Raw genomic sequence first — 14,371 nt, 5'->3', positions numbered from 1 at the left:
ATCCCCTGCTCCTGGGCTCTGATTTCTCTCCTCCCCTGCACAGAAGAAGAAGGAGAAGAAGGACAAGGAGCGGGAGAACGCCAAGGAGCGGAGCGCCCTGTCTCGCGAGCGGGGCCTCAGGAAGCACCAGCCCCAGCCCGGCAGCCAACCCAGACTGCCCCGGCCCGCCGCGGACAGCAGGTCAGGAGCTGCCTCAGCCTGGGCACCGTTAGCCACTCCACAGCCGAGAGCGGGGGGGCCCTGCCCGCAGTGCCCAGGCCCAGACGGCGGGCTCTGCAGAGCCCTGGGCCACTGCTTTTAAGCTGCGGTGGGCAGGCTCAGGGTGGGGGCAGCTGCGGTCCCCCTTAATGCTTTGTTCCTCTTCGTTTCCAGCCCAGGGCCAAAGAATCGGCCCACATCGCCTGCCACCCCCAACCACTGGCCGGCTTCCCCCAGCCCAGGCCTCAGTTCACCCCACAAGCCGCCACTGCCCCGCAGCGCCCACTCCTCCCGCAAGGGGCGGCCCAGGGCCAAGGAGGAGCGCAAGGAGCATGTGAGCCAGCAAAAGGCGCACGAGAGGAAGGAGGAGGAAGAGGAGAGGGGAGCAGCCTCCCCGGCCCCACTCGACACTCCCAAGACCCCCGGGCCCGCTGAGCAGCCCCCAGGTCTGAGAACACGCACCGTGATCCAGCCACGTCTCCCAGAACCACCACCGCCCCTCGCAGGGTCAGGCGGGAAATGGCTCGGGTGCAGCACCGGGCCCTGGGCCAATGGGCACCTTTCACAGCACTCGGGTGTGGGCGCGGTTCTTCCTGCATCAAACAGCTTCACACCTCCCTGGTTGGGAATGGCCATGCCAGGCCTTCAGGGCAGGGGGGCTGAGAGCCAGGATTCCTGGGTTCTGTCACTGGCCCTGGGGAGGGAGGGAGTGAGAGCCAGGACTCCTGGGTTCTATCCCCACTCTGTGAGGGGAGTGGGGTCTAGTGGTGTAGATCATGGGGAGTGAGAGCCAGGATTCCTGGGTTCTGTCACTGGCCCTGGGGAGGGAGGGAGTGAGAGCCAGGACTCCTGGGTTCTATCCCCACTCTGTGAGGGGAGTGGGGTCTAGTGGTGTAGATCATGGGGAGTGGGAGCAGGACTCCTGGGTTCTGTCCCTGGGGAGGAAGTGGGTGTGATGGATTTATATGTGACACTGTGTGCATTCTGCAGGCGCTGCTGCCCCCTCTGGCACCGCCAGCCCCATGCCAGCTCCTGCCACGCCTTCGGGCAAACCCATGGCGGGCACCACAGACCGAGAAGAGGCAGCTCGGCTCCTGACAGAGAAACGCCGGCAAGCCCGCGAGCAGCGTGAGCGCCGGGAGCAGGAGGAGCAGGAGAGGTCAGTGGCCTAGCCTCTCAGAGTGCGGGGCTCCTCCCTGCTGGGATTCCCCGCCGTGCCCAGGGATGGGAAGGCAGCACTCACCCCACTGCCAGTGGCCCCTATACCCCACAGTGGGCCCAAGAGGGGCCATTGGAGCTTGGCACTTGGGGGCGTTGACTGTTCACAGGGACAGACCCTGGAGCAGCAGTGTCCTGTGCCCCACCCAGCTCCCCTGGGAACCCTCTGCCATGTCACAGGCCTGGCAGCTCGTGGAGGTCTGGGGGCAGGGTGGGCCAGGCATCGGGCACGGGGACTGAGGTGCCGTGTGCCGTAGGCGCCAGAGGGAGGAGCAGGCCCAGCGGGAGGCCCAGGAGCAGGCCCAGCGGGAGGCAGAGGCCCGCCGGCTGGAGGAGGAGCAGAGGCGGCAGCAGGAGGAGCGGCGCCGCCAGGAGGAGCGCCAGGCCGAAGAGCGGGCCCGAGCCGAGCAGGAGGAGATGGAGCGACTGCAGAAACAGGTGCAGGTGGGGGGTGGGCACATGGGGAGTGGAGCAGGATGGGGGGCTCTGGGAGGGGATTGGCACAGGGTGGCACCATGGGGTCTGCGGTGGCATGGGGTGGGCAGGGATGACACCAGGTCCTGGGCACAGACCCCCAATGTGGGAGGGAGCCACGTACCTGCCCTGCCACCTGGTGGTGGAGAGAAGCACCAGTGGCCTGGAATTCCCAGGCAGCACCTGGCAGGCAGCTGGCGACAGCTGGCCCTTCCCCTGCGAGGGGCTGCGCCAGGGCAGGCTCTGTGGGGAGCTGGGGTGTTGCTGAACTGCCTGGACCAGGCCATCAGCCCAGCCTTTGCTGAGGTTCAGCATGGGAACAGCCTCCAGCCCTGGCCCCCTGCTGTTCCAGCCTGTACTCCCCCACAGTGCCCCTCACTCACAACCCACACCCCAGCCTGGGCCTGGCTCCCGGTTGTGTTACTGCCCCAGCAGCCCACTGTGCCTGTGCCATGCACACAGGGCAGGGCTGGGACCTCCACTAGCCACTCGCTCTGTCTCCCCGGCATGATGGTTGGCGAGGCCCAGCGGTGGGAAACACCCCCACCCGGCGGGGCGGGGCGGGGCCCTTGCCTGCTCTAACTCTGGGGGCTGGCTCCCCCCTGTCCTGCAGAGGGAGGAGGCAGAGGCGCGGGCCCGCGAGGAGGCCGAGAGGCAGCGGCTGGAACGGGAGAAGCATTTCCAGAGGGAGGAGCAGGAGCGACTGGAGAGGAAGAAGGTGAGCAGGGAGGTGGGGCGGGGCGCACGGGAATGGGGGTTGTGGTTCATTGCAGGGAGAGTGGGGCACAGTGGGGCAGAGAGAAGGGGAAGGTGGGGGTGAGGCAGGGGGAATGGAGCAGGGGATGGGGCAGAGAGCAGGGAAAGGTGGGGCAGGGAGAGGGGCATGGGGCAGGGCAGTGTCGGGGTGTGGGGGGGCAGAGCCCAGGAGGCTGGCATGGTCCAGGCAGAGTTGAGAGGGGAAAGGCGGCAGTGGTGCAAGGGCAGTAGGGCAAAGCAGAGCCCTGGGGATGGGGAGCAGAGAGCGGTGCCCGGGTGCTGCACAGATGGCAGCTGGGACTCTGGGGAAGCGCCTAGTGAGCTGCCGGGTCAGAGCCCTGTGCCCCAGAGAACAGGCCGGAGGGGGGCAGCTGCCAGCGCTTTCCCCATGGGTGTCTGGTGCAGTGGGGACAGCTGCCCTTGAAGCCCACGTTGGGTGAGCCAAGCAGAGTTGGACCCATCGTCCTGCGGAGCTCTGCCGCCCCGAGCCCAGCTGGGCAGAGTGTGGGGTGCCAGGCGAGGGCTTGGAGACTGATTCACTTTCTCCCTCATCAGCGGCTGGAAGAGATCATGAAGAGGACACGCAAGTCAGACGCAGCTGATGCCAAGGTGGGTGCCTATGGGTGCAGCGTGCCAGCAAGTGCCCTGCTGTGTGCGGGGTTGCCCATCTAGTGTGAGCGTGTGCCACGCGGTGATGGGCCGAGGGGGAGATTCTGGGCCCAGCTCCTTCTGGTTCTTTGGTGAGACCCTGGGATGCCGCATGCCTGACCTGTGCCCAACCCTCCTGGGCTAGGGCTGCCTCGGGTGGGTGCGGGTGGTGGTGAGTAGGCAGGTGCCAGGGCTGGGGAGGTCAGTGCCCCCATGGGGGCTAGCAGGCTACCCCACATCCCAGCAGCCCTTGGGATGGGCCTGGAGCAGTTGAGGTCTCTCCTCTGGCCATGTCCCCTTCCCCTCAGCATGGGGTCCCAGCAGCAGGGCATTCCCCGTGAGTCTGTAGGGCTGCCAGCCCAGGTCTGTCCCTGCCCCCCCGGCCTTGGGACACAGCTCAGCATGTTCCTCTCCTCTCTGCAGAAGAAGGAAGAGAAGAAAATGGTGAATGGGAAAGAAACCAAACAGGAGACTGACGCCAGCCCAGGTAAACGCAGGGCCTGGGGACACTGCAAAGCTGCTCCCCCACTAGGCTTGCATGGGAGAGCCCCTGCCCCAACCCGCCCCCACCGCCACCCCCACCCGTCTACTCCGGCCCTCCCATGCCGCAGGCCACACACCCCTCCGCCCCTAACCCCATCCCTCCGGGCCCCAGGCGGCACACCCCCACCTCCCTCTTCCAGGCCTAGGCAGCACACCCCACTACACCACCCTTCTGAGCCCAGGCATCCCACCCCTCCATGCCCCAGACCCGTACACACGAGGCCAATCATGCAGGGCCCTCCCCATGGTCCAGCCCACCCCACTGGCCCTGGGAGACACGCAGCCCAGACCCACAAGTGACACACACCAGGTTTCCTTGGCCAGGCCTGTGTGGGACACCCACCCCCCACCAATCCCACAGCCCTACCCTGCTGGGCCTGAGCATCCCATCCCTCCTGGGGTCCGGTCCAGGGGGGCTGACCCATCTCTGCTCCACTCCCCAGGCTGTGGGAAGCGAACAGGGCCGCTGGCAAAGGAAGAGGAGCTCCCTGAGTCAGAGACGCCCAGCACAGAAAGCCAGAGTGTGCGGATGGGCCCTGTCCCTGCGAGGCCGCAGCAAAGGTCTCTGCCCTGGGGGGGGAGGCACTGGGCAGGCCAGGGGGAGCAAGAGGCGGCTGGGAGCCCCTGGCCCCGGGACTGCGCGGGGGCAGCTGGGAGTGCCCAGCCCCGGGGCCGCGGGGAGCCGGGACCACGCCGGGGGTGGCTGGGAGCACCCGGGCCAGGGGGAGCCGGGACCGCGCCAGGGGCGGCTGGGAGCCCCTGGAGCCAGGACCGCGCCGGGGGAGGCTGGGAGCCCCTGGAGCCGGGACCGCGCCGGGGGCGGCTGGGAGCCCCTGGGGCCGGGGGGAGCCGGGGGCGGCTGGGAGCCCCTGGGGCCGGGGGGAGCCGGGACCGCACCGGGGGCAGCTGGGAGTGCCCAGCTCTGGGGCCCAGGGGAGCTGCAGCTCTGCAGCCCGTGAGGGTTGGAGCAAAGGGGTTTGCGGCTGGGCTCTGTGAACCCCCCTGTGTCACTGCAGCCCCCCCATTTCCCCTCACAGCCCCCCCAGCAAGGACATGGTGCCCCTGGTGAACGGCGTGCAGCCCGGCAAGCATGAGAATGGCTTCCCTGGCAAGGAGGTGGGCCAGGGCGTGCTGGAGCTCTCACCGCACAGTGGTAGCGCCGACCCCCTCATCCCCTTCGGGGACAAGGAACCCTTCCTCAAGACGGCCGTCGTCAAGCCCCCCCAGGTCACAGGTAGGAGCTTCCCCTGCCCGCCCTTGCCGGAGCTTGTGCGTGCCTGACATGGATCCTCTGCTTGGGCCCGGGGGGCAGGAAGCATGGGGCTCGGGGGGGTGGCATAGAGCCCCAGCAGGGAGGGCTGGTGGTGGCCCAAGCAGGGGGAAGGGGCTTGGCTTGGCCCTGGAGCAGATCCTGGCAGAGCGTCAGCGTCAGCTGGGCAGCACGAGTGCCGCCCCCTCCTCTCGCCACCATGGCCCCTTGTGCCCCGGGCTGTCCTGCCGGGTCTCCCCCCAGCTCTGCAGCCACGGCCGCCGGATGCTGCGCGCAGAGCCCCGGGCCGGGCACGGCTCTGCTCGCCGGCCGGGCTGGCAGGGTGTCCGTGAGCCGCGCTGGCCTAATCCGCCTCTCGCTTTCTCTCGCCCTCTGCCCGCAGAAGTGCTGTGAGGGGCAGGTGCGTCTCCCTGGGCAGAGCGCCCCCTGGTGGCCTGCGCCGTGGCTGCCTCGGTGCGGGGGCGAGGCGAAGTGCCAATTCCGGACTTTCTCACCGAACTATAGCTGTTACCAGACGAAAAACCACGTCACTCCCACCTACCGCCCCAGGAAGAGGATGAACCGGGCAGGGCAGGGGGCCAGGATGTGCCCCCCCCGCCAGCCCCAGGGACTCTTGGTTTCTCTTTTTGTTCGTTATTAACATGCACCTTATCAGACTGACACCCCCGCCCCTCCGAGCGGTTCCCACCGCGCCGCCCCTGACGTGTGGTGTAATGATGTCGTTATTTAACTTGCTGGGGACAGTGTATGTGAATAATGTAAATAAAGCTCCGTGTGACATCAGGGACGAGCGCCGGGCCCAGTTCTCTCTGTGCAGGAGGCGGGGCCCATCCCACAAGCTTGGAGGGCGCAGGAGGCTGGCGCTCCCCGGCCATGTTCATGGGTCTAGGGTTCAATCTCATTTAACCTCCTGCAGCCAGGCCCAGCCAGCCACTCGGTGCCCCCCGTACGACGTGCTACGCTTCTGGGCCGCTGCGGGCGCGGGTGTCTGTGCTGTGTGGGGGGGAGGGGGCCACTGGGGCCACACCCGCCTCGCTCGGTGTCAATGTGACAGTGTTATGCATCTGAACAATAAAATGGAAGAGCCGCCCCGCCTCCGCGTCTGTGTGTGTGCTCGGAGCCGACCGGTCGGCCCCAGCCCCTCGCTGCTCTGGGCCGGGAGGGGGCAGCTTGGGCAGAAGGGAGGGCTCAGGCTTCTCTTACCATCTCCAGCTGGTGACGCCAGTGCCTCGGACCTGAAGCTGGAGCCAAGTGCACACAGCCTCTCCCTGCTGCGCTGGGCCCGGTGCAGAGAACCAGGGCTCAGCCTGGCCTTTCCCAGCCTCTCACCCCTCGCTCTTCTGTGAGAGATGCTGCTGCGGGCATTGAGCTTCCTGCCGCATTATTGCTGCAGGCCAGGAGATGGCAGCAACCTTCATGTTCTTCATTCTCTGCTCATGGTCCCGGAGATCCCACCAGGCCCTGTCCTCTTGCCTAGTCAGGTGCCAAAATGTAGTTAGCTACAGGATACCCAGGACTCCCTTCCCCCTCGAGCTGGCTGCTCAGCTGTTCTTCCCTTCTAATATGTCGATGTCACTCTGGGGCTCTATTTTCAGCCCCCTTCAGCATACCAAGGTCAGCGTGGCTGGCCCTGGTGCATGGCTCTCGCTGGCTTCCTCCCCTGCCCACCCGCAGAGCCTGGCAAGGGTGGGGAAAGGGGCCTCCGGGCACGTTCTTTCCAAGAGTCATCAAGCTGGGCTGGAAATCAGCAGGAACATGGCACTGATGGTGCTGGCTCTGCCAGTGCCAGGAGCAGAGCCAGGGCAGGTCTGGCTGCAGCCCAACACTAAAGCAGTAGAGCTGCTAATAATAACCAAAGAGCGAGACTCTTCCTTTCACAGTGCTCAGAGGGTCGTGCCCCTGTTATACGGATGGGGAAACTGAGGCACAGAGCGGTTCCAAGGTCACACAGCCTGGCAAAGTCAACACAGAGCCCAGCTCTCCTGGTTCCCCGTTTCCTGCTCAAAAGCAATGTCAGGTTGTGCCAGGGCTGCGCCCAACCATTCGAAGTAAGCCCTGGGGTCTTAGGAGGGGTTCAGAACCAGCGGAAGCCAGGATCCGTTCCCATCTCTGGCAGCTGGAATCTGACATTCTAAGTCACCTCCTATCAGCACTAGGCTGTTGTTTCTTAAAGGGCCAGGGCTCCAGACCAGATAGGAAGGTGGTGGGTCATATACCTCAATGGTGCCCTGAGGGGAGGGAGTTCCTGTCCAGGCCCAGCGGGGTGCTCTCTGCTGGTGGGTTTGATGGAGCTGTGGGTCACGCAACCCACTCTCATGAGCATGCCCATCCCTATCCCTTGGTTGCAGGACGCTCCTCCCACATCTAGCTAGGCCAGGAGGTGACTAGCTGAGTGACAGGGTCTGACTCCAGCAGCAATGCTGGGGACACTGCGCTCCCCATAGCTCTTGTCTGATGTACCCCGAGAACACTGCTTTGCTGGGCTCCCTGGTGCTGCTCCTCTCTGGAGCACTGCCAGGGGCCCCAGGGCTCTGCAGTAAGTCTGCTGCTCCTCTGGCATTTCAGACTTCCCTTGGGTGTCTGCTTGTAACCATCACAGGAGAGAGTGTTCTGGCTGTTCCACCACCTGGATCAGCGTTGCTCTCAGCTAGGCCTCCCATCTCAACAGTTTTTGCTCTCCTGTGGCATCTATCCAGAGCAAATGGCTCATCATTCTTTACAACCTCGCATGGAGGGAGGGAGTGTGGGGGACCCTCCCAGCACTCAGCACGGACCCTGGAGGCAGAGTAAGGAGCAGTGCTGTCCCTCTCCCAGTGCTCCTGCTCCCAGGAAGAGGCCGGGACAGTACAGAGTGAGCTGAATGTCCCCGCCCAGCCCAGCAAGCAGCAACCATGGGGAAGGAGCCACGGGCCAATGACACCGAGTATCAGACACAAGGTTGGGGAGGGAATATCTTCTGTTGGTGAGAGAGATGAGCTCTGAACCTACCTGGGAGAGGAACTCGGAGCATCACAGCTTAGTACAGGGGGGACCGGATTGCTCGCACGAGCAGTTCACACACGTTCAAAGGGACCATCCAAGGTGAAGTGGCCTGTTAGCACTGCTGGAGCCATGGAGCAAAAACATGAATTTATTAGACCTTTGTGCTGCATCCAGCCCAGCCACCCAGGAGCGATGCTTTTTAATGGGACTGCAAATGACTCACTATTAATTGTATTATAACAGTACCTCGAGGCCCCAACTGTGTTCGGGGTCCTATTGTGCCAGGTGCTGCACCGGCCCAGAGACACTAGTGATTCCCTGGGTCACACAGGGAGCCAGTGGCAGAGTAGGGAATTGAACCATGGTGTGTATCTCAGGACCCTCCTCCATGCCCAAGACATCCTTTAGATCTGTTCCAACAGAGGACACATCAGGTGGTAGGCTGGCAGGCAAGTTCTTGCCATCACAGATTCACACATAAAAGACATCTGAGGCCTTGAATTAGCACCATGTCACCAATCCAGCCCTGAGGCTGATGGATCACAGGCCTCCGGCAGGAGGAATTAAAACAATCCCATCTGCAGGTGGAAAAACCCACAGGCCACGCTGGCAGGCCCTGCAATATTCCAAGAAGCCTGGGAGCATGGAAAGCCCCAGAATTTCCTTCCACTTGTAAATATCAGGGATCAGGCCATGTGTCAGTCCCAGAGGGACCCTGCCGAGTGATGGGTGGGGAACAGTCCACGCATTGGCTCCAGGAGGCGGAGCAGCATCTGGTGCAGTGCAGGGTTCACAATCAAACCAGGATCTTCTGTCTTCTCCCACAACTTGTCCTCTGCTTCTGCACAAGGCCAGCCAACAAGTCCCCTGCATGTTCCCTTGTCACTAGGAAGGGCCCAGCTGCACTGGCCACCCAGGGAAGGGGACAGTTATCTGGGTACTGCAATATCTTTCCAAAGCAGGCTGGGTGGCATAGCGCCAGTGGGCCCAGTCCACCCCACTGCAGCAAGGGCCAGACTTTCCATTGGCTGAGGACTGAGCCCTAAGTGTACATAGCTGGGTTTTTATTGGCTGAATTCTGAGGCCTGAGGCTCAACTGGGCAAATAAATGAAACAGGTGTCAGCTCTGAGCAAAACTCCCTGAAGTACCACTTGGAACAAGAGCCCGTCTAAAGAGTGCACTGGTGTGGCTGATCAGGCACTGTGGTGTGTGGGCTCCTGAAAGATTGCAGGCAGCAGCTGGAAATCAGCATCAGCTGAGCTGGGCCTTTGTTTGTTTTGTTAATTGCCATGGGACCATCCCAGCTGCCCTTCAGCAGGACTAATAAAGGAAATAACACACAGCTCCTTCCCTGCTGGAAGCCCTGTACACCCGCGAAGGGAGCGGGCCTCATTGAAGAAGGCAAGTTATTCTCAGCCCCATTGGACAGGTAAGAAACCAGAGCCACAAAGAGATTAAGAGTCTTGCCGAGGCCCAGACAGTGAGTCAGTGGCAGAATCTCAAATCAAGCCCCAGGCTCTGATCTCTAGACCAGTAAGACCCTGGGCAGGCCAGCAAGGAAGAAGTTGGTGTGAATCAGGTGTGGACTAGGAGCAGCTCCGTAGGGGCAGTAGCAGGGCCCTGCTGTGAACACACAAATCTTTCCGGCTACAAGGCTTACGAAGAAAGAAACAATCACTTGGGCTTCTGCTGCCATGGCGTCCCCATCCCAGGGCAGCTTTCTGACACAGACCATCTCATTAGCAGCAGACACAGGAGGGGAGGCAACTCCCTGCTGTTTTTCCCTGATAGTTTGGGGTCCTGCAAATCAGAAGAGCAGCCCTGGGTAATTTCAAAGGTCAGGGAAAAACAATCCAGACTCCTCTGGCTTGGGGCCTATAAGCAACAATGACTGTGGGTTAATTGCTTCTGAAACCAGGTGCTTTTATGAAGGAAAGGCAGAGTCCTACTCTACCCAGCCTCTAAACCTCACAACCCCCTTTGTGCTGCTCCACCACCTTCCCACCCCTGCAGAAAGCAATGCCTTGCTGTCCCCAGAGCCAGACTTCCTGACAGCCATAGGGACGAGTCTTAAAACTGCAGTGTGCAACAAAGGAATCCCTAGGAGTGAGCATCCACATGAGGAATTTCCCAGCTTTGGGCAGAGGTGACTTGGAACAAGTCCAGACCCTCCCGTCGCTGCCCAAGGCTAAAACCAAACTGTAAATACATACATGTTCAGTTTTCAAAAGGCCAGGAGAAATGGCCTCATTTCCAGTTTCAGGCAGAGGCAGGAACCCAAATACTGAAAAACTACAAGTCAGTTTTCAGGAGATTCTCCACCTGGCTTTACAGATCTAGATTTAGGAAGCCTGGGCAGCACTTTACAAACTGACCCTTGCAGTCCTGGATGAACTCCATTACTGCTCGCTGTCTGGTGAGGAAATTGAGGCAAAGAAGTGAAGTGATTTGCCTAAACTCAAGCAGTGAGGAACCAGGAATAGAACTTGAGAGTCCAGACTCAGGATCCTCTGCTCTAACTCTCTTGGTTCCTAGCCAGATTCCAATCCCTTGAATTTGCCACTCACAAGGCCAGTTTGCACATTTCCAGTGCCTGCTGTGAAAGCTGCACTGCATGTGCCTGCCTCAGCACATGAATTTTTAGGCCATAACTTGTGGGTTTCTTGTTCTATCCTATTCGACTGCAGAGATGGCCACAGGAAGCAGGCAGGAGAACTCTAAACAAGGAAGCAGCATCTGAGCAAAGGCAGACACAGCAACTCAGTGCAGGCCTGTTCTGACACTGCCTTCTCACCAGGCTTTGGCAAAAGGCTGCCTATGTTTTCTGCAGCTAATTCATGTGAACTAGCTCTTTCCCCTTTAACCTCCTCTGTGGTATACTTTCCAGCTTGGCACAGCCTCTCCCAGCTTCAGAGAGGGTTCTATGCACTCTGTGGAAGAGGCTGGATTGTGTCTCATGTCCTGACATTTCCTATCACGTAGAGAATGAATTTAACCCAGTACTGATGAGAAGCAGAGTATAGGCTTCATGATGTCCCTGTAACACCCATGATTCCATAGCTCCCCATGCCCTGCAGAAGGGTCTGTGCCTCTTTCTGAGTCTCCAAATCCATTCATCGTGGGTGGATGCATCTGAAGAAGTGGGTTTTTTACCCATGAAAGCTTGAGCCCAAATAAATCTGTGAGTCTTTAAGGTGCCACCAGACTCCACATGGTTTGCCAGTAACGAATCTTCCCAACTCCTGGCGGCCGGCCCATCACGTGCAGAGGTTTCAGAAGCCCTGACACAGAAGGGGCTCGAGGCTTTGTCAGAGCCAGAGCGGGTCAAGTCCGGCTCCCAGGGACAGAGCCGCTCCGCTGGCTGGCAGGGGTTCATGGCCACGGTTCCACCAGCACCTACTAGTTCTTGTTAAAATCTTTCTCCCTGCCCAGGTCGGCCCCCCCCGTTCCCTGCCCCCAGTGAGGGGCTTTAACCCCCCAGCCTGGGCCCACCTCCCATGAGGCCCCATTCCCAGTCAGGGGACCTTTGACCCCCCCCGAAGCACCACCCCCTCCGTTCTACGTGCGGCGCGTGCTGCGGAGGAGGCCGGCTCGCGCGCGGGGCCTGCCGGGAGTTGTAGTCCCCGCCACCGCTGCGGCCAATGGGCGGAGGCCGCTCGGGGACTGCGTCTCCCAGCAGCCCACGCGGCGGGCGGGAGCCGGGGCCTGTGAGGCGGCGTCGTAGGAGGCGAAGCGGCACGGTCGCAGCAGCAGTGGAGGCCGCGGGTTCCGCAGGAGCCGGTGAGTGAACGGGCCTAGCGCCTCCCCCCGGCCCTCAGCCCTTGTGCGGCATCGGGCCCGCAGCGCCCCTCGGTGTCAGGGCGGAGCCCCGCGCGGGCCCGGCCTGAGGGGCGAGTCCCGCCGATCCCGGCCTGGCCGCCCAGGGGCGGGGCCCCTCCGAGGGGCTCCCCCCCCGGACCCGGAACGAGCCCCCTTCCCGGGCGGCGCTTCGGGGCTGGGCCCAGGGCAGCCTCCCGTCCGTCCCGAGCTGCCTGCCTGGGGCCCGGCCTGCGTGACCCCGCCGCTCTCCTGGGCCCCGGGCGGGCAGCTCGCGTTGGGGGCGGGCAGCTCGCGCTGGGGGCGGGCTCCCGGGGTCCCCTCGGCCGGTCCCCCCCCCCGCCCCCGGGGTAACGGCCCGGGGCTGCGCCCCCCACGGGCCCGGGCGGCGGCGGGCCCCGGGTTCGTGCGCAGACGGGCGCGTGCCGAGGGGGTGGCTGCTGTCCCGGGTTACGTAACGGTCCCCGCGGCCAGGCACGAGCGCCCTTTGGTCGCTGTAAGTGCAGCTACGCCGGGCCTGAAATCGGCAACATTCAGGCGCAGGTTAGGCCCAAGAAACCCTCCGGCTCTGGCTTCCCCCTGCGGGACTGGTTTGTAGCAGTGACCCATGGGGAGAGCGCTGCCTCCTTCCCGCCCGCTGCCCCGTGCGAGGCAGTGAAACTGGAGCCTGCAGCATGAGGGGCAGGGGAAGAACGAAGTTGAAGTCTTTATTGTTGCAAAAGAGGGTAAGCACAATGGCCCACGTGTCCCCTGTCTGGTGTTTATAACCAGGCTGTAACATGGCTCGTGTGTTATCACACACTTCACGCAGCCAGCGTTGATGGGGCTTGACCTGCTCTAGAACAGGGGTTCTCAGCCCCTGGGGTTGTGACCTGAAATTGGGTCACCAGAATGTTGCATAGTGTCACGTGATAGCTGCTGTGTCTCTGGTCCCATAGGGCTGGCAGAACTGGGCTGCCATCATGAGAATGGTGGGGCCAGCAGAGCCCAATTTGAGTGGTGCTGCAACCCCAGATGTTGCAGTGCCTGGAGTTGCAAGCCAAGTCCAGCAAGCCCTTCAGAACCAGAACTGCCACTACAGGGGCAGGATGGGATCCGCAACCTGACACCTCTCATCCCTCTACCCCCTGCCTGTTTACTGGATTGTCATAGGTCGGGGTAAGCAACCTATGGCACATGCACACGTGAGCTGATTTTCAGTGGCGCTCGCACTGCCCGGGTCTTGTCATCAGGGGCTCTGCATTTTAACTCAATTTGAAATGAAGCTTCTTAAACATTTAAAAAACTGTATTTACCTTACATACAACAATAGTTTGGTTATATGTTATAGACTTATAGAAAGAGACCTTCTAAAAATGTTAAAATGTATTACTGGCACGTGAAACCTTAAATCAGAGTGAATAAATGAAGATTCAGTACACCACCTCTGAAAGGTTGCTGACCCCTGCAATGGGCTATCAGTGTTTATAAATTGGTCCTGAGCCCAAAAAGGTTGAGAAGCTACTTTTCTAGAAGATCTGTCTCCCTTTGCGTATATCCTTCCAAATCCCTGAAGATATTTAGTCAGTGCCAATGTAATGTTGTTAAAATGTTAAATAATTTAACAGGTATACTGCAGTATAGTCTGAAGTCTACAACCAGGTTGGGCCCCCTTGTGCTAGTCACTGAACATCTAATAAAGGACTCCTAGTGACATGGATGTGAAATGCTGTGTATTCCACTTCCAGTCCCTTGAGAAAATGCAGTTCCTCAGAATAATTTAGTAACCTATTGTTTAGAGAGACAAGGTGGGCGAGGTAATCTCTTTTATTGGACCAACTGCTGTTGGTGAGAGAGACAAGCTTTTAAGCTACATAGAGCTCTTCCTTTGGTCTTCTGTGTAACTTGAAAGCTTTTTCTCACCAACAGTAGTTGGTCCAATAAAAGATACTACCTTACCCACTTTGTGTCTCTAATATAATATTTATCCTTTGACTTTTCCCCACCATGTTTAGAATGTAAGGATCTGTAAAACTGCAGAGAATGTGGTGGTTGCACTGGAACTTTGCTCTAAATGACACTTTTGTTGTAAGTTTCATAATCATACTCATACCTTCTGTATAGGAGGACTAAAATGGACTAGACTTTTATCTAAGACCATCTAGGTCACTTTTTGATAAATTGGAAGGGACTTTGCTCGCTTTGCCCAAAGACTAAATCTGCTCCCCTTCTAGACATTGTTATTCAAGGTAGGAAATGAGCTAGAACACTAAGCTGGAGTCTCCAGCAGTGCAGTAGGTTGTCACTAGGCTGTCTGGCTATCCAGCTTCTAAATCATTTGTTTAGAAGTGGCAAAGTTTTACTTCATAATGACTATAAGGATTATTTTGGGAAACGTATTTAATGTGACTTGTAAAAATATAAGACAAGCTGGAGTCCTGTGTAACTGGGCTCACTCGTGTAATTTAGACTGGAACTTGATGCTC

The 14,371-nt window shown here is 60.2% G+C and overlaps 2 protein-coding genes across 11 annotated transcripts in view; both read left to right on the top strand.

Annotated features, from left to right (window-relative positions):
• Positions 1-6,202, top strand: part of MAP7D1 (MAP7 domain containing 1) — a 36,688-nt gene extending 30,486 nt beyond the window's left edge. For 4 of the 5 annotated variants that reach the window (XM_030539170.1, XM_030539168.1, XM_030539166.1 and 1 more), the window contains 10 exons: positions 44-180; positions 373-644; positions 1,189-1,357; positions 1,674-1,854; positions 2,504-2,608; positions 3,202-3,255; positions 3,718-3,781; positions 4,281-4,398; positions 4,875-5,071; positions 5,490-6,202. In XM_030539170.1, coding sequence (XP_030395030.1) covers positions 44-180; positions 373-644; positions 1,189-1,357; positions 1,674-1,854; positions 2,504-2,608; positions 3,202-3,255; positions 3,718-3,781; positions 4,281-4,398; positions 4,875-5,071; positions 5,490-5,500 — 1,308 coding nt within the window. In that variant the 3' untranslated portion in view covers positions 5,501-6,202. The remainder of the gene's footprint in view (positions 1-43; positions 181-372; positions 645-1,188; positions 1,358-1,673; positions 1,855-2,503; positions 2,609-3,201; positions 3,256-3,717; positions 3,782-4,280; positions 4,399-4,874; positions 5,072-5,489) is intronic. The other variant, XM_030539167.1, reaches the window with a different exon arrangement.
• A 5,560-nt stretch (positions 6,203-11,762) lies between these two features.
• THRAP3 (thyroid hormone receptor associated protein 3) overlaps positions 11,763-14,371 on the top strand; it is a 72,576-nt gene continuing 69,967 nt past the window's right edge. For 3 of the 6 annotated variants that reach the window (XM_030539142.1, XM_030539144.1, XM_030539145.1), the window contains exon 1: positions 11,764-11,870. The gene's annotated coding sequence lies outside the window, so the exon portion shown is untranslated. Of the gene's footprint in view, positions 11,871-12,380; positions 12,632-14,371 lie in introns of those variants that run through there. The other 3 variants (XM_030539149.1, XM_030539147.1, XM_030539148.1) reach the window with 3 other exon arrangements.

The sequence above is a fragment of the Gopherus evgoodei genome, chromosome 20 (assembly GCF_007399415.2).
Source record: "Gopherus evgoodei ecotype Sinaloan lineage chromosome 20, rGopEvg1_v1.p, whole genome shotgun sequence".
Lineage (NCBI taxonomy): Eukaryota > Metazoa > Chordata > Testudines > Testudinidae > Gopherus > Gopherus evgoodei.
Note: the sequence above shows the minus strand (reverse complement) of the source record. Positions and strands in the feature narration are given on the sequence as shown.